General features: G+C 41.7%; 1 protein-coding gene across 5 annotated transcripts in view; it reads right to left on the bottom strand.

Moving 5' to 3' along the window:
* VAV3 (vav guanine nucleotide exchange factor 3) overlaps nt 1-20,460 on the bottom strand; it is a 222,268-nt gene that overhangs the window by 25,159 nt on the left and 176,649 nt on the right. For all 5 annotated transcript variants that reach the window (XM_083156897.1, XM_083156900.1, XM_083156896.1 and 2 more), the window contains exons 20-21: nt 4,161-4,297; nt 3,904-3,969 (exon numbers count right to left, since the gene is read on the bottom strand). In XM_083156897.1, coding sequence (XP_083013023.1) covers nt 3,904-3,969; nt 4,161-4,297 — 203 coding nt within the window. The remainder of the gene's footprint in view (nt 1-3,903; nt 3,970-4,160; nt 4,298-20,460) is intronic.

Below are 20,460 nucleotides of genomic sequence, written 5' to 3'. Positions count from 1 at the left end.
GTGGGAACCTCATGGTCTTCTTGGGCTTTTGTTTAGCTGTTGGCTGGTATTTTTGGTCTTTGTTTTTTTTTTTAAAACAGTTACAACAAAATAAAATAAAAATGAAAAAATAAAAAAATAAATAAAGAGGCAAAAAAATGAAAACAAAATATATAAATAAAAATAATAATAAAGCAAAAAATAAATAAAATAAAAATAAAATTTAAAAAATTATTTTTATTTTATTTATTTATTTTTTGCTTTATTATTTTTATTTATATATTTTTTTTGCATTTTTTTGCCTCTTTTTATTTATTTTTTTATTTTTTCATTTTTATTTTATTTTGTTGTAACTGTTTTTAAAAACAGACTTTTAGACTTTTTTAGACTTTTTATCAATAAAGATTGTCCTATATAAAGAAGAAAAAATGAAGCTACAAACATCCTTGAAAAAGCACCGTTGTGTGAAACGCGTTAGTTGAACCAGGAAGCCCCCCAGACGGAGACACAGAGCAAGCCCCCCGCCAGCGCCGCTGCAAGCGCAAGGTAAAAGCCGGCAGGTGACGTCACTTGTTAAAGAAACTCCGGAACCCCGCCAGAAAGGTACTCAGCCTGCGTCTTGCGGCGGTACATAATTAGTGCAGGGTAAACCAGCCTAGCTCTCTCCACACTACTGGACTGCTTCTACAAACTCCAATAAGGAGTGTAAACATTCAGTTGGTCGCGTCTATTTGTTTTTATTTTATTTTATTATTTTTATTCTTCTTATTATTTTTATTATTATTTTATTTTGATTTATTTTTATTTACTTTTATTTTTATTATTATTATTTTTTACTTTACTTCATTTTTTATTTATTTATCTTCACCTACTCCTCTTATTACTCGTATCACTATACCTGCCTCTGCACTCTGCATATCTACGGTACCCATTCACCCTCATCCCTTTAGTGCTTGTTAAAAACCTACTATATTATTTTACCTCCTCATACATCAAGCTGCTCCATACCCTGTAGCGCAATTCCCTTAAAAGGAATTTATTCCTTTTTTCCACATCCTAATAATGCAAATTCTTTAAATACCAAATGCATTGTGCAACTCATGGCTCCGTTGCACAATGCATTTGGTATTTGAACAGTTTGTACACCTGTCACTTTGTACACATTGAAAAAGGGGATAGCATAGCCCCCAAACGTCAGTCACCAAATACACTTATTTTTTTTTTTAATTCTTGAAGTGCCACAGTTTATTGCTCTTACTGTTCGCTACAAATCGTGCCTGAGGCACCCACTGCCGTTGAAATTTGATATAAGGAGTGCCAGACTGAACTGCAATTTACCCTCTACTGGCTCTGATGTATGAATATATATATATATATATATATATATATATATATATATATATATATATATATACTGTGTATATATATATATATATATATAAATATATATATATATATATTTATACATATTTACTGTATATATATTTGTGGCAGGGACAGCAGGATTTCCCTGTTTAAATATATGACAGTAGTTGAACATGGATCAAGTCCAGTCCAGGAATTGGTTGATGTCCGATATGAACTGCAGCCAAGTTGATTAGTTGCACCTGTTTGCTGCCTTTAAGAATGCTGTATTTACATAGAGATAATTCTCCTGATGCAGGATAAGCAGGCCAGGAGATTGGTTGGAGTCTGAGGTTACATTAGGAGCCTTGGAGTTTATACCGTTATTGGTTGTGAGAATATAGAATATGGGCATAATTCAGCAAGAATAGTACCGTAATTTGCTAATAGGAAAAGGCCAGTGGGGGGCATCAACGGGATTCTGCAGGGCCAGGGGGGTGTTCCGAACAAAGCAGGCATGTAAGGGTCATTTGCTGGGTGGGCTTGGCTGCTGCATAACATAACAAGTAGCCGATGTGACCCAAAACATGGTGGACCTGCACCTGCCTTTGCAGCTAGGGTGCTCAGGCAGAGGGATAGCCTTAACTTGTTAGCGCATGTTAGAGGGTATAACAGTGTAAAAGGAGATCTCCCCAAATGTCATTTGAACCTGTTAACCTTGTTTTTTACCATGATGTCAAAATCTGTATTGACTTGATATACTATTTTTAATATTGTATACTGTATATTTCATAATAAAAACTGTGTAAAACAGTTTAAAATTATGAAACTTTTGTTATGAGGGTTATATGCTAAAGCAGTGGTAGTCAACCCTAGCCCTCGAGAGCTACCAACAGTTCACATTTTCCAGACAACCTAGCTGCTGCACAGCTGCACTCATTAATCACTGACACATTTTAAAAGATACACAGATGGAGCTAATTAGCTCACTTGTGATTCTGTGAGGAGAGCTGCAAAACATGCACTGTTGGTAGCTCTCGAGGACTAGGGTTGGCTACCCCAGTGCTAAAGGAAGGAAATTTGGGTGTTAGTAAAAACTGACTATGACGATGAAGTGTGTTTAGAGTAAGGGTTTGAATCCCATTGTACTCCACTGCATACTATTGGTCAATAATTAGAATAAAATCTTTTTTTAACATTAACTCTTGAGCGCCCTCTTAGTATTTTGGTGGCGATTAATACCTGTATGCTGAGGTCTTAAATCACTCCCCCGGCTGATGATGGGGGTTTGCGCATGCGCAAATATGTAGTCAGGGTCATCATTTCTTATGGGCTCAATGGGCAGTTTCCCAAGAACTCCAAGATTCTAGGGGCCCACGATGATGAAGCAAGTGACAGGCAGCTGACACTGTAGACACTTCCACCATGTGGTCGGCGCCAGCAGGGTGCCTAGTGGCATGGTCTGGACAGGGTACTCCAGCAGCCACAGCGCTGCTGAAGAGAATGACACTGCAAGCCAGGGTCAGATTTGGCCTAGGACAGGGGATAAGTTGGTCCAGTCTGTACGATATCAGACTTGTTCATACTTTACCATAGAGGGAGAATATAATAGTGTGCCGAGCACAGCAAGGCACCATTCCCGAAGCATGGTGAGTGCAGCGAGCCATGTGAAAGGCACGGCACACTAACACAGTGTCCATGTCAACATATGTCAACATAGACACCAAAAATTATGAAAAACTCATGTCGCCCTTGTTTGATGCCAACCTTTTGAATGTGTCAACCTTTTGACCATGGTGACCTAATGCATGTCATCATTTTTCATGTGTCGCCGTTCTGCCTGGCGACCAATAGTGGATGACCCTTTAACTGTTGACCTAGACACTGTCTACCATTTATACCAGAAGCGTCTGTATTGGATCCTACACTATCTGATGGCAGTCCTACAAGCAGCACACACCTACTGGCCAGCTGTATACTAACCCTGTGCCCCACCGACCTACAGGGCAGCCGAGAGGGGGGGGAGCGGGTACTAATTACCTGGGCCCAGGCTTGCTGGAGGGGCCCCACAGGGGCCCTGGTCCGACCCGTCCCTTCCCCCTCCATCCCTCCCGGGTAGCAACAGCAGCACACACTTCTACAGCATGTGCTGTGCTGACAGCAGGCTCAGCATGAGTGTCTCACTGACGGCGTGAGAGGTCATGCTGAGCCTGCTGTCAGCATGTAGGTGTGTGCTGCTTCTGAGATTACAGTTTTTAGTTTTCTTTCACCCTCCTCTAAACATTTTTGGGGCGTGGCCTAAGTGCGGGAGGTGCCCACACCTCCCACACTTAGGCCACGCCCATTTTTTTTACCGGGGCCCGGCAGTCCTCTCGGCTGCCCCACCGACCTAACCCCACATTTATCTGACATTTTTAAATAGACTCCTCTGTAGGGCAACTTGTTTTGCCAAGTTGCATATTTAAGATGGATTTATTAACTTTGTGGCATTACAAAATCACTGAAACCTACTGGTTGTAATGGACTAATACAGTGTGTACTTTAACAGCGGTACATATTAAATATGCATCATGTACTTACACAAGGGCTTGGTTTAACAGCATCACTTGGAAACCAACCAAGTTCCCCTGTGGCAATATTCTTTCCCTGGAAAAGAAAAAAGGCAAAATGTTCTGACTGTACACGTTACTATTCCACAGAAACTGGACTGTAACATTTTAAGAAAGGAAAACATCTAATGGCCAGATGCTATTATAAGTGAAAAGGTGCATTGTCTGGCAAATACAGCATCTCAATGACATTGTCTATGTCCTCACTATATGATAATTCACACCTACCTGCCAGTATAGGCTGTGTGCATCAGCCCTGATCAGCTCAATCGTGTCTCCAATCTGTATAATGAGGGAAGGACCATCGTTCACAGGGGGTGCTGGGAAACCAGTGTAATTCCTTATGACCTGCAGCTTTGGTAAACCTTTTTTAAACATGAAAGATATGATGAGAAATATAAGTAGGATGGAATAATTTTACAGAGAGAAGCATTATTGTGACAGAAGCATGACATTGCTGCTCAGGGCTGGCTGTGCTACCATTAGGAGAAGCTATGTGGTTGACAACACAAATTTGTTGTTATTATTTTTTATACTGGATGCAAATTGAGTGTTGTATCCACCTGATCATATGCATTTATACATGCTATTTCTTACATACTTTGGGACTGATTCTGAGACAAATGCGGGCAGCTAGATTTACTACCTATGCTAATCCAAGAATCCATAGGGTTATGAGAGACAAGACTTCAAAACGAGAAGCCAACTGTCTAGTTTTTCCATCCAGAGCTGGAAAAGCGGTCATCATTAGTATGGGCACTTGTATCTGCCCTATGGCTCGGTCAGTAAAAGGCTTCCTTCTGCTGTATGTGTGACTCGGCACTTGCATCTGCCCTATGGCTCTGTCAGACACAGGCTTCCCTCTGCTCTATTAATGACTTGGCACAAGCCCTATGGGTCTGTCAGTAAAAGGCTTCCCTTTGCTGTATGCATGACTCAATAATTGCATCAGCCCTATGGGTGTGTCAGAAAAAGGCTTCCCTTTGCTGTATGTGTGAGTTGGAACTTGAATCTGCCTTATGGGTTTGTCGTCATGTGACGTCAGCCACTTGCCCCCTGGCAGGCATTGGCCCTTCTGTGTTCCCAGGGGAACACACATAATTTTCATCTGCCCGCAAATGTCTTGGTTACTGAGATAGTTGCCAAAGGCATTCACACAGCGGCCCAGCACATGAGTAAAATTGACCACACGCATGCTCAGAGCCGTACCGTCAAGTCCCCGGCTCGATTACACTGTGGACCAAATTATGTTAAATCACCACCATAGAGAAAGATCCAGCAAGATACATCTGACTCTCTCTAAGATACACAAAGATACACATTATATTTTTGCACATGTGCAGTACAGTATGCTAATATTCACTGTTTGCTCCTGTCTAAGGAGCTAAAAGCAATTCAGAATTATTCCAAACATATCCACTTATGGTCTAAAGTTACTATAAAATGTTAACATTCTATATAAAAGCATATGATGGTAGTCTACACTTGAGATCATTATTGTAAATCAGCAAAGTACCTACGGTACACAGGAAAGAAACAATGTCTACCTAAAAGTAATGAGAGATTATATCTAACTAAAATGAGGATTGACACAGAGGGGGATTAAATAGTAATTCAATATTCTACATGAGACTGCAGGTGGATAGCAGCCCATACACGCTGCTATGAGGGCGTGCTTTCCGTGCTGTACTAGCACAGATCACATTGCATTGCATTGCATGTTCATCCGTTGTGCATGCAATTTGATGCAATTTGATGAAACCTAAGTACAAAAAGTATGTGCAAGCACATACTTTTTGTACTTAGTTTTCATCAAATTGCATCAAATTGCATGCACAACGGATGAACATGCAATGCAATGCAATGTGATCTGTGCTAGTACAGCACGCCCACAAAGCAGCGTGTATGGGCAGCTTATGACCCTTCACTTCACATCAGTTATAAAACATTATTTTGTAGGCAGTGAGAGATTACTTGGTGGTGAGAAATGCCATCACACTAAGAACAGGTTTGTTTTAGATCTATTAAATATTTATTAACAGTTATTTTTATAGTCTATACATATTTTGCAGCGCTTTACTGAGAATAGTCATTGACAACAGAAGTTATAATCTAAAAAGCCTATCACATTTATTATTTATTTCTCATCAGTTACTTGTATAGCGCACACATATTCTGCAGCGCTTTACAAGGAATATTTGAACATTCACATCTGTCCCTGCCCCAGTGGAGCTTACAATCTATATTACCTACGACATGTACATGCATACAGACATTCTAGGGTTAATTTTTGTTGGAGCCATTTTACCTACCAGTATATTTTGGGATTTCTGTAAGAAATCACAACAACTGGAGGAAACTCACGCAAGCACGGGGAGAATATACAAGCTCCGCACATGGTGGGAATCAAACCCATGACCTCTGTGCTGTGAGGCAATATTGCTAACCATTACACCTTTCGTGCTGCCTATATGGATACACACACAAACTAGGACACGGGGAGAACATACAAAAGTCACGCATCTAAGCCCTTTACGGGAATTGATTCCAGGACGCCAGTCTAATCATTGCAGTGTTGTACTGCCCTAAATGCCACCTTAGTTCTGCTTCTGGATCCTGAGAGTATAATTGTCATTGTTTCTGCCATCTCTGTTCTGCTGTCACAGTGGGCCTAATTCAGACCTGATCACTCGGCTGCGAATATGCAGCCCAAGCGATTTTCAAACTATTGCCCATGCACACGGTTCCCAGTGTGCATGCACGAGAACTTCCTGTGAACAAAGCCATCATCGGCTTTTCAACACTGGCCATAAGCAGAGTAATTAACAGGTGGCCAGCGTTTGGGGTAGCACCTGGCCGTTTTCAGGAGTGTCCAAAAAAAATGCAGGAGGACCCAGGCATTTGAAGTAGGACCTCTGACGTCAGCTACGGCCCTGATCTGCCATGGTTTATCACCACAGAGCCAAGTGAGCCTGTGGCTACTAAGTCACTACACATGGGGGGTTTCATTCAATGGTGAGTGGTTGCAAATGGATTTGCGTGGTTGCAATAGCATTCGCAGCCATGCACATAGGCAGGTTTACACTCTATCGGGACAATGGATAACTGATTGCTGGGCTCCGAGGATTAGCAGCCCAGCGATTAGGTTTGAATTAGGCCCAGTATGTAGGTAACAACTGTCTCCGGATATATTGATTTACGGGAGTCGTTTCACAATTAATCAACTAGACATTATGGGGGACATTGTGATTAACATCTTGCTGCGACCACACTCTAGATTTGCTCGTTGTGCATGTGCACTGTGGCTCACACGCATGCACAGTATAAAAACATTGCTCAATCTGTGTACAATAGCCGCTGTGTGTCCGCACCTGAATGACCTTCATTAGTTGTTAAATGACTTTTTACCATGTAAATAACTCTAGGAACATCTTACAGTATTTATTAGTGTGAAAATGTTACTTTGTGCTCTATACAGCTCTTATTATATTGTTGTTCTTAAGCAAATTGATAAACACTGTTTTTGAGCTTTTTTGCTTTATTATGAAAATGCCCAGTTTAATTTCTAAACAAGTTCAAATTAGCAAGATAATGATTTGCAGATAAAATCACTAATTGGCAATGACAGAAACACAGATGCTGGAAATGAATTTGTTGAATTAGGAAGCATTTAACACATTATATGAGAACCCCGACTGATGTGCATTCATGTATACCAATTATCTATGCAGATGCCGGGGAGGTGTTTCCCGTGTGGCCTTATATTTGACATACAGAAAATATAAAACCTGACTGCTCTGAGCTAAAACCTAACAACATAAGATGACAAGTTTAGATAGTACAAATACATTGTGAACAGAAAGTACCTTCTGCTACAAACCTGTACAATCAGTATTGCAGTGTTTCCATTTATACTAATTAGGACAAACCAATGTCATTGTGTATCTGACATACAGTTAGGGTATGAAATGGGCCAGTGGCGTAACTATAAATTTGGCTCCCCCCTGCCAAAAAGTTTGTGCCCCCCCCACCCCCACCCGCGCTGTGGCTGACTCACCTCCAGTGCTCAGTCAATGGGCAGCGGCAGGCAGCAGCATGTCAGTGCGTCAAGTGGGTGCCGGAGCCCACACAGACACTGCTGCTGCTTGCTCCCCCAAGCGGCTGCTGGGGCTGCCTTACAGTAGTTACGCCACTGAAATGGGCAATGTAGTACTTGGCACTAAAGATCAAGGTACTGCATTTGGAATCTGAGGGTGCAGTACTGTTGTGTGATATACACTGTAGGCATAAACACACTGCAGGTTAGAACACTTCCATTTTCCATACTATAAACATATAGATACTAAGTTAGTAAGCCTGCTTGAAGCAAATGCTTCCAAAGCTAGTCTGCTACCTTGTGATTGCCTCTGTGTTTGTGCATGTCTGAGAGAGAAAGAGATGTAGTTTCACTCACTGCCAACAGATGGCAGTATTTGAGAGACACACAATCAGACACTAGACATATACTGTATATAGATGATAATGTTTATATGAATCATGAAAATCCCTATTATTTGATGTTGGCTACAGCAACGATCTACATTTATACTGTAGCTATTTTAGATTTTGATATGACATAGTGTATTGCTAGTTAGTTGATGTTGGTGCATGCGGCGAGGGCACTGTGTTAGCAATTACTACGCATGTACTTATCTCCTGGAAACTGGTGCCAGTAGCTTTGTCCTGATGACTTGTTCTAGAGCACCTACACATAATTCCAGCTCAATTGTTCTGGTGAATTTGGCAGCAGAAAGGTTCAGTGTGAGTAGTGTGAGCCTCTCCTCGACTGAGTGGCCTGTGTGCACCCATTATAGATACACTCCTGCTTTTTGTCATTCAGCAGATGGGCACAAATCTTATTTAGATACAATCATGTATTTAAGCTATTAATATAATCTGAGGCAATACTGACAATGATTTAGGTTAGAGGTTCCCAAACGCGGTCCTCAAGGCACCCCAACGGTCCAGGTTTTAGGTATATCCATGGCTCAGCACAGATGGTTAAATCATAATGACTGAAGGGCCCCATACATCAGCAATTAATTGTGACAATTTTCAGATATGGAGATAATTGCCACAATTAATTTTAGATGTGTGGGCTCCCCTTTTGGCAATCCCAATCAAAATCGCCAATCGATTGCTTAATCAGGTTTTTAAACATGCTTAATAATCTGGTATTATCTGCAGATCTTTTTTATATGTGTGGGCATTCCCAATTCGTCTTCTTCATCTATTTACATTATGAACAGCTGAAATGACAATCGATTGGGCAATTTCCAGATATGAAGATGCAATCTTTAGATGGAAAAATCTGCCGATCACTGAAATAAATCTGTAATGTGTGGGCAAAGTCAGATAGATTGTAAAATCCATTTATCTGGCCAAAAAATCCCTGTATCTGGAAATCCATAAATTGTGATTGCTGATGTATGGGGCCCATAAGTCACCTGTGGCCTAGCATGGATAAAATTTATACCTGGACCGTTGGGGTGCCTTGAGGACCGCGTTTGGGAACCTCTGATTTAGGGGTTTATTTACTAAAATGGGAATTCTACTTAAGATGGGATGTTGCTATGGGCAACCAATTAGATTATATTATTTTCTAGAAGGTTCTAAATAACTAAGTAGATTCTGATTGGTTGCTATGGGCAACACCCCATCTTCAATAGAACTCCCATACTGTCTAAATGTAACAATAATGAGAGATTTAGGGGGAACCTGCTAAGGTTGCCTTTCTTATTCTGGAACATTCTAAATTTCAAATCATTTATACCCTGGCCAATTTACACAAAAATGCACATTATACACTTGGAAAAGTGATGCTTTATTAGTAACAGTACAGTAAATGTTTTGATTTTGTATACCAACATCTCAAATGGGTTGGGGTTGGATGCCCGCAAAAAGCCTAGGACAAAAGAACAGGGATTTCCTTGACATCTCTATCTCACGCAATTATCCTCTTTGACCGCTGCTATATTCAAAAACACCATATTTTTTAAATCAAATAGTAATTTTCACAACAGGGTTTCACAAATATAGAATTTTGAAATGATATTCTATAAAGGCAGCCCGTCTCACCACATACATAAAAAGGCATAGATAAACAGGTGCCAAGCATATTCAAGTATATGGTGAGTTGCTCAGTGTTGAACCGCACCACCCACTCCATTTCTCATGGAATGGAGTCAAAGCATTACGTGTTTTGTACATAGATTTTCATGCGTAATCACATCATTAACCAACGTTCTCCATTTAACTGGGTCAGGAGGGGCAGAGGCAAACCAAGCTCGTGCTATGATGACTTTGGCCAAGGTGGAAAGGCATAACACATATTTATACACTGCCAACAAATGTGACTCTTCCAAACCAAATCCAAATAAACATATTCTAGGGAGAGAAGGAGATGTAAGTACTATATCTTGCCATATCTTAGTCCAGAAGGGCATAATCGTCAGGCAGCTCCATAACATGTGCTAAAACCCAGAGACGGCACTCCTCGCATTTAGGACATACTGTAGGTTATTATTTCTGAGTCCAGTGCATAGCATAGACTCCGAAGTATGGAAAACTCTGTGCACAATATAGAAATGTATCTGTTGGTATCTAATATAAGGATTTGTGAATTTAATAGAGCCAAGCATTTGTATCCAATGCTCTATCTATAAATAATATTTAGTACAGATAAAAGGGAAGTACTTGAGTATTACAGAAATAATAACATATCATCAGCACATAAGGCCACTTTATCAACAGCTCCTACCACTCTGATACCGCTAACAATCGTAGAAGCACGCAATAAGCAAGCCATGGGTTCTATCGCAATAGCAAATAAAGCCAGTGACAGTGTGCAGCCCTGGAGAGTTGCCCTAGTCAAAGAATATGGGTCTAAGGTAATCCATTGACAGTTACTCGAGCCGCTGCAGAAGCATACAGTAGCTGGATCCAAGACAAGAAACGGGGTCCAACAGAGAATTTTTGGAGCACTGCCCACAAATATGACCATTTAACCGAGTCAAAGGCCTTGGCAACATCCAAGGAAACTACCCCTGCCTTCGATCTCATCAAATCACTCTACTGTACATGATAGAACAACCTATAGAGGTTATGCAGTGTGGATTTCCCAGGTATACACCCCATCTGGTCAGGATGAATAATAGAAGTTATCACCAAGTTAAGTCAATAGGCAAGAATTTTAGCTTAAATGTTTATGTCGGTAGTTAGTTAGGTAAATGGGTCTATAAGATTCAGGGTAAGTGGGATCTTAAAACAATGACAGTTTTCAACATCCTTTTAAACTTTCTGTACAGTATACCTTCATAGGTATCCCATTGCACCCAGAAGCCTTGAAAGAAGGAAGGGAACTGACTGACAATTTGCTCTATAGTAATTGGCGCCTAAAATATACCAGTAGCCTCCAAAGAAAGCCCTGGCAACTGGATTTGAGCCAGATATGATTGTAATTGATCAGCTGTATATGTAACCCGGGAGGAATACAAAGAGGAATAGTAATTATAAAAAACAGCAGTTATATCAGGACCCAGATGACCAAGATTAGTAGCAGAAATATTATTGGAATGAGAACTATCATTAGCCAAAAAATGGGACACTGATAACCCCAACTTCAGACTGGAAGTATTGCTTCTGTTTAGAGAACGATAGTTTAGATTTTTCATTCAAGTACTGTATTCTGACAAGTCCTTTTGCACATATAGCAAGTGCCATATCCATAGGAGAATGGAGATAAGATATTAGTTGCCTCAAGTTTTCTACACAAGTGTTTAGGTACAAAACGATGGTGCACACTATTGCGCTGTCTTTGTCAATAAACACATTTTCTGTTTTTCATCCACTTTATATTCCAAAAGAAGACTCCTTCTGAACTGAAGATCACCGATATTTTTCACTCCAAATGAGACAAGGTAGACTAGGTCAGTATTATATTGCTATAATTCATTCAATATTGTAACCAATGAAGAACAATAACTGACCTGTCTACCAAGATCTATTTGCGCATAACAGTTTCTTTATGGACCGTCTGGTCCATTGGGGTAATACCAGCAGATGAGCGGCTTTGAGGATGGCTTTGCATAGCGCTATGCAAAGCTGTCCTCCCCGTGCTGACGACACAGGGCAGGGGGAAAGCGGCTCAGTGTGTATGCACTGAGTTGCTTTCCCCCAGCGATGATAGCGAACATCGCTCTCCATACACGCTGGGCATAATCACCAGTGTGTATGGACCTTTAGGAGGGTATTCAATCTCCCGTCGCTATTAACGATGGGGAAAATAGCGGCGGGGCCCAATTCAATGTTGTCTTCCCCCGACAGCATTGAACAGGGATCTCGGCAGAACATGCCCAAATTTACAAGCAGTCGGGCACGTTTTGCCAAGATTGGCGAGCTCACGCATCTCGTCGTGGCTACACCCCCTTTTGGCGCTCGGCAGGCGGGACATTGAATCCCGCCTGCCAAGCTGGCTGAGAACAGGACCGGGTCACGACTGTCGGGCCAGCTCGACAGTCGTGACACCAGATGACACCGTGACACCAATTTACTTGCAATTATCCATTAAGTAAAACATTTTATGTAATTATGCCATGACTATGGAAATCTGCATGACTATGGAATTTTATTGTTGGTACTGTAATTAGAACTTTAACAACCTAGATGAAAAAAAATGAGTTTTATACTTTTCTAAATATTGCTTTTCTGCAAACTCTCTTCTTATTGATTGAAATTTCCCTTCTCTTTACCTCAAACATAATACGGTGTTCTTTGTCTTCCAGCAGACTTTGTCTGACAGTATGCTTATTTATTTTTACATTCTTGTTCTGATCTTAGGGAAGAATCTGCACTTTGTACAAGCAAGTTACATCCGCTCTAGAGAGACCTGTCTTCTGTACAAGTGCATTCTCACAGCTCCCATTATTTATACATTACTGTCTCCTATACCTCTGGACCCATGATCATGCACTACATCTCTTTAAACTTTCACTTTAAAATATATCAACTTTAGTCAAACACTTTACTGTACGTGACTGTTATTGGAAATACAGTAACACAGAGAAACTTTAAAAAAAAAGGGTTTTTGCTTTAGTCTGATGAGATTGTGAGATCATACTTGCCGACATTTGGCTTCTCCTCTCCGAGAGAAACCCAGAGAGAAGACCTGCAGAAGTGCATCTGGGGGTGGGGCCAGAGCCTAGCATCATCAAGCCCTGTCCTCACCCTCAGAAATGGCGAAATTCCTGGGTGTACGTGGGGGGCGGGACTAAAATGATCATTTGCATATTTAAGCTCTGCCCCCTCTGCCTACAACCGCAAATACTGGTGTTATTTAACCGGCAGGCTGGTGGGATGTGGAGATTGGTCGGCACTCTCGTTGACTTTAGTAAAACACCCAGGTGCCTTCCTCAAAATGATGTAGAGAAATAGGACTCCGGACACCCAAAAGGGTGACCCCCCAGGAACAGGTGGCACTCAGTGGCTGAGGATTGTACCAAGTTTTATAGTCTTAATGTGGTGGTACAAGCAATGTCATATAAACGTTTCAAAGCCAGTGCGGCTTTTTCATCAGGACTTGTGTCTTGTAAAGTGCATATGCACCTTATGCACTTTACAACTGGCTTTGAAACGTCGATATGACATTGCTTGTACCACCGCATTAAGACTATAAAACTTGGATACAATCCTCAGCCACTGTTCCTTTGGGTCGCCTTTTTGGGTCTCCAGAGTCCTATTTATCTCTCTCTCTCTCATATATATATATATATATATATATATATATATATATAGTCCAATACGACCGGCACTCAGGTCTTGAATGTGGAAGCCAGGGAATGCTTGCTCCGGTGCCCTCTCACAGGACAGGAGGGGATGAATCCTCTGGATGTATGCACAAGGTAGTAATAAGCGGCACTCGGAGACTGACGTAAATGGTGAATAAACTTCCACTTTCTTCACCGTTTACGTCAGTCTCCAAGTGCCGCTTATTACTACCCTGTGTGTGTGTGTATATATATATATATATATATATATATATATATATATTTTTTTTTTTACGTAAAATGCTGCTGTGTCTTGAGAAAGGCCACCTTGTGGCCCGCAACGTAGACCTACATGAGACTTGACTGGTAATGTACCACTAATAAAATTTAATTACATGAACTACGGCGAGTGCCCTTATTGGAATAAATCTCCTATCTGCTATATTATTGGGACACATTGTGTCGCCTTAAAGGAGCGACCTCAATAAATCCCAATGTTGGTCGTGAGTGCGGAATTCACAAAAATGTATCTATGTATCTATATATATATATATAACATGGGAACTGATTCTTATACGCAACGCCGACGTTCACACAACTGAGCGGTTGCCCTGCATATATGCCAAGTTACCTTAGCAATGCTGCCCTCAGTTAGGATTTAATCGCACAGTGAATGATAGGAAGGGACAGTTTGGTGGAGGCAATGGGGAGTGGTAATAAAAAGTGCAAGTGTGGTTGGTTATTTTGTGGTATGTGTCTGCGTCTCCCAGTTTCAGTGGCCAGTCTGTAAATAGTAAATAGTATTGAGACACTCTTAATACTGTCTCAATACTATTTACTTATGTGCTTTCACATCTGCAAAATGTTCAGAGAATGTGTCTATGATTACTAATGTTTCAATATTGATACATGAACTGCAAAGTAATTACATAGTATCAGCACTGCCTGTATCAGCTCTATCTGATAAGCAGCTCCATGCATGAGAGTTAGGTTCGATTTCAGCTTGCATAAACAAATTTATTTATCATAGCTATTTATACCTAATTATCTCTTTGCATATTATTGTCCTTCTGGGTCTCAGTACAATTTAGTCAATTAGAGAACCCTAGGTTTATATTCTCATATTTAAATAAACTTTTTTCTTTCCTATTGCAAGCAGTATCTAACAATTGAGGGGAGCCTTTAGAGCCGCCCACATAGTGGGGGCCAGTGACCCAACACCTGTCGATTAATCTGTACATGTACATAAATTTGTTCTATTTGTATCTTTCGTGTTTTTTGTGAAAAAAATATCAGTACGTGTGTAGTTTCACAGCGCCAGCATGGCGTCGTGCGTCTGAGTCCCCTTGCTAATATACTAGGTAGTCTGGCCTATGTATCGGGCAGCACGGATGGTGTAATGGTTAGCATTACTGCCTCACAGCACTGAGGTCATGGGTTCGATCCCCACCATGGCTCTAACTGTGCGGAGTTTGTATATTCTCCCCGTGCTTGCGTGGGTTTCCTCCGGGTACTCCGGTTTCCTCCCACAATCCAAAAATATACAGGTAGGTTAATTGGCTTCCAACAATATTAACCCTAGATTGTCTGTGTGTGCATGTACATGTGGTAGGGAATATAGATTGTAAGCTCCACTGGGGCAGGGACTGATGTGATTGTTCAAATATTCTCTGTAAAGCGCTGCGGAATCTGTGTGCGCTATATAAGAAACTGTTAATAAATAAATAAATAAATGTAATGGACACCCCAATCACTTGTGACCTCACTGTCACACCTAGGGGTGACACATCCTGTGCAGCTCCAACCACAAGTTTATTTTCCTATAAGCTCCCCAGGAGTGCATACATCCGACTTGGCACTTGATGTGCCATTTTTCTATGCGATTTATCACACATGTAAATGGACTCCCGGTGAGCTGCCGGGGGAGTTCAAGGGAAATCGCATGTGATACATTGCAGGTGCTAAAAAGCAACCGCGATGTGTACTGACGGCTACACATCCAATTAATCTTATGTGCAGCATGTCTGGCTTCAGACTCGATGTGCAGGGGACCAGCCGCGCATCAGGTTGGATCGGAAGTCAAACACATATGCGATTTGGCCACATTTTATATGATTTCTTCCCAGATCTGGAATCAGGTAAAAACAGGCCAAATCACACCAGTGTTTGGACACTGTCATGATCCGATCATGTGATGGATTGAATAAATCATGCCTCTTGTTGTTATTATTATTAACAACAAGAGGCATGAGGCTGGTTCTGTATTCCCTCAGAGTGTCCATCTGTAGAGTTCTATGAAGTTAAATTGTCAGATAAGATCTGAGACCCCTCATAAACCAGATTGGGGGTTAGATCATCATGGTCCACAAGAGAGGTCAAAGATTTTCTCCCTCCTCCAGTTCAGATCTTTTATCAGTCTTGGCTGTTGCATATTACCGGGTAAGGAATTTGTAGAAATCACTTCAAAGCGGTTGACCAATCCTTCATGTAAGATAATCAATTATTTAGGGACATTCATTAGTGTCCATCAGGGAAGTGGTCAATATCCCAAAGGTGGGGGGAGGAATCTGCACGTAGAATTAAGCGCTTCTCCCTATAGCTGATGGTACTTCTTAGGGGATCAGCATGCTGGCTGGAAGTAGTCCCGTCACTACAGAATCAGTACTTGTGTGTAAGATACAGTTCTGTCATTTTTTTAATTCCCTTTTATTTTTGAGTTGTATTTCTTCTGTGTGCACTTTTAAAATCTTTGTAACCATTTTTATCACTAAAGCTCTTCTTGGAATAAATCATAAATAATTCCGGTTTTGAATTTGTGTTCTGAGGCCAAAAGAGAACGTTACAACCTTTTTTATATATTGTATTGTGTGGTCAGGTGTGAGCAAGGCGCACCTTGAACAATTTCAAAGCACTAAATCAAGCTTTGCTGGTGGCGGCGTACCTCATAGAGGGGACTCGTGTGTCCAAAGTGAACCCCAGTCATGGCCGGAGCTGTTCAGGTTGATGTATCTGGAGGAGCGACCGGTGGGTTTGTGTCAGGCACCGTAAACATATTTATTGGTATTGTCAGATATTTCTCAGTCAGTTACTTAACAGTCCTCCTGTGAGATCCTGACTTAAGCAAATGATCAGGCCTGCACTATGCTCAGCCTTCGCTGCTGGTAGCTGGAACCCACGGGAAAGTCAACAGGATGTTCCCTTACTCTGGCCAGGATATGGCGCTGCAGTGTAGATGGAAAGTGCCACCTTGAGTAAAGGCTTCATTCATTAGCATTTAGGAGCTGATTGATTAGCACTTTATGTGTCTCAAAGGTTCAATACGTCTCACCAGGGCCAGACTTGCACTTCTGGCAAATGGCCGATGGCATGATGGACCGGTCTGGATTAAAAGGTTCTGAGCAGCACTACCCAGCCGCCCAGCATACAGTGAGACAGAAGTGTACTGTGAGACCAGGCCCCTTGACTTAATATGATTAGCACATGCAAAAACATCTTCAGTGTGGCCACACATGTGCAGAAATACTGCAACATGGCTGGCTGGGGGGCAGGACCATTAGAACACCAGCAAAAATTTGATGATGGTGGCAAACAATGGAATACAGCCATCAAATGGTAAAACTAATACCATCAGAACAAAAACATTGATGGTAGTAAAACATTGCAAAGCAATGTTCATCCCTATACCAAAGCCCCAGTTCCTCCCAACCTCGGTCCTCAAGGCACACCAACAGTACAGGTTTTAGTGATATACAGGCTTGAGCACATGTGACTTAATTTGTACATGAGTTATGTTGATTTAACATCTTTGTTAAAGCCTGGATATCACTAAAACCGGCACTGTTGGTATGCCTTGAGGACCGTGGTTGGGAATGCCTGTCCTATATGAAAGTAGGTTATTCAGAATACATTTTTTTAGTTTCCCTTCAAAATGAATACTTTTGTAACTAAAATTTCATCAGCTGCAGTGAAACATTCCTGCCTACAGTATACCGTATATGCTGTATCAGAGACAGTGGCCTAACACTAAACATCATCACTGAGGTAACTGCTAGTATTTACTGTAATAGGCTGTAGGGACAAATCTCTCCATATTATTTTACATTCTTAGCCATTATTACTGTTAACTTGCATTAGATGGTGAAGCTGAATAAAGACTTGCATATTGATCATTTTAACTTAAAAACATTAATTAAACCTGTTGCAACCAAGCAGTGATTTATTACAAATACAATAGATAGAGCTGAGTTACTGGGCTGTTGGCACGACACCAAGTGCTCTTTATTTTTATTAGTAATTTACCTAGGTACAAACGTGACTGGAAGGAACACAAGCCCTGGCACTATTAATAATTAACAACTGAAGAATCTTTCAGCTAAGAAAGGTCAAAAGTGTAATATGTTGTGTTAAAGGCATATCCATGAAAATACCATAAACACTTTTTGATTCTACTCCCATTAAGGATACATCAATCATTCATTACTAAAGGTATCTATTAGATATGGACCATAGACTGTCTCAGGAGGGCTGACAATGCTCACCAAATCTATCCTCTCAAGTGCCAATAGGAAAACCTGAGCGAGGAAGCCATAAACATGCATGGAAAATATATTTTTTCGCAAATCTAAAATGCAGGTTTCTACTACATCTGCATAGTAAAATAAATTATAGCAACAAGTAATTTTTTTGTAATAATTGTGTAGTAATATATACATCGAAGCTGCTTAAGCTGGTCACCACAGCAATATTAAACAGAGGGTCTGGTAATGCAGCCCTGCCTACAAGGCTTCACTGCCTATGTATTGCACTTAGAAGAGACCCTGCTCTGCTCTCTGGCACTGTTGACCACTCTTACTTCCAAGACCTAGAGTGGTTACACATCCTTCCATGGTGGTAGTGTTGCCACTATGTGTAAGCTAGAAGAAATACATTTTAGGGGAGTGTTACAGGTAGTAGAATGAGTAAGCCCACTACCGAGTGGCATAGACAGAGCCGGTGCGCCCCAGGTGTGGGGGGATGGGGGTGCCCCAGTTCCCACCCGCTACACGGGGGGGGGGGGGTTTCAGACGGTCTGAAGGGTACCTACCCAGCAACTTACAGAGCCCCGTCGGGTGCCGTCGTCGGGCCAGGAGAGAGGGATCCGCACGTTGTACCGCCCAGCCTGATTTTGAAAACACTGGCCGCACGCTGATTGGCTGAATCTCAGCCAATCAGCGTGCGGCCAGTGTTTTCAAACCCAGAAGCGCTTCCCGCGCCGCTGCCCGGCGGATGATGATTGACGGCAGCGGGCAGCACTCCGGCTGGGCGGTACAACAGGCGGCTACTTCTCTCCTGGCTCTGAGCTCTCTCTTTTCCGGGTAGCTCCCTCTCTCCTGGTCCTGAACAATGGCACCCTACGGAGCTCTGTAAGTTGCTGGGGGCAGTGGGGGCGCCACAGGTACCCCTCAGACCGCGCGGACCCCCCGCTGCATATAAAGTAGCCGGGGGGGGGGGAGGAGTCACCGTCACGTCACAGTCACCTGGCTGCTCCGAATATCCGCCCTCCAGTGGCCGGTGCCCTAGGCAAATGGCTAAAGCTGCCTAGTGGTGGCGCCGGCACTGGGCATAGACACTGTCTCCACAAACCTATTCTGAGTGAAAACGTAAAGCAAATATTAGAACAGAAACAATGCGCAATTCTGTACTATGGCTGATAGCAAACAGCCTTTCTTCATGTTATATACTCTAGCTCTAATTGCAATCCTCCCTGTGTGGGCCAATACAGCAAAGCACACATTGCAGTACAGTAGGTATACATAGTGTGACATTTAATAGAGTCCGATTTTTTTTTTTTGCAATACTTAGTAAACAAAATGGCGTTATGCATTTTCTTCTCAAATCGTCCATTTAATAGGGTGCGCAAAGGGCCATATATCGCATTTTTTGTGCAAAAAATCGCACTTTCTAAATATGCGTAAAAAAATTCAAATTTTTTCGCATCCAGATGTTTTCGCACAGAAAAGTATACAAATCACTTATTTAATGACGGAAATCGCACTTTTGAGGTGTGTATAAATCGCACTTTTTTCAGACCAGGTTCTGAAGGGCGATTTAGTCAGGGACATGCACAGATCATTGTGATCTGTGCATAGTTCTGGTGTAAAAAGAGAATAAAAAAAATGTTAAGACTGAATTACCTGACTTCTATGGCTCTAGTGTCTCCTGTACTCACAGTCATTTCCAGTCGGGGGGGGGGGGGGGGAGGGGAGTCGTCTATGTACTGAGTCTTGTAGAAAGATAAATTGGATGGAGCTAAGTACCAAACAACCAGCTCCTGTCATTTTTAAACACAGTCTGTAACACTCCAGTAAAGAGGTGATTGGCTATGGTGTATGCTTCGTGTGATCGGAAAGGTTTAGTTCATTGCAAAGAAAAAGCATGAAAACAGATCTTGGGTCTTGTCCGAGTCCAAAACCAAATTATGGAAGGATCAAAAAGACAAGACCACCATTCATAGGAATGTTATGCAAACTGCATAGGATGCGGTCATTTGGTCTACAGCATGATGGTAGAGAGTCATTAGGTCGACACCATTAGGTCGACATGGGTCTAGGTCGACATAGGAAAAGTTTGACATGGTTCTAGGTCGAAAGGTCATTGGTTCGACATGTCATTAGTTCGACAGTGTCTAGGTCGACAGTCAAAAGGTCGACATGGGGTTTTTCACTGTTTTTTTGAGCCGACAGGTG

Source organism: Crinia signifera, chromosome 8 (assembly GCF_055691185.1).
Source record: "Crinia signifera chromosome 8, ASM5569118v1, whole genome shotgun sequence".
Taxonomy (NCBI): domain Eukaryota; kingdom Metazoa; phylum Chordata; class Amphibia; order Anura; family Myobatrachidae; genus Crinia; species Crinia signifera.
This window is presented reverse-complemented; position numbering and strand designations above follow the sequence as displayed.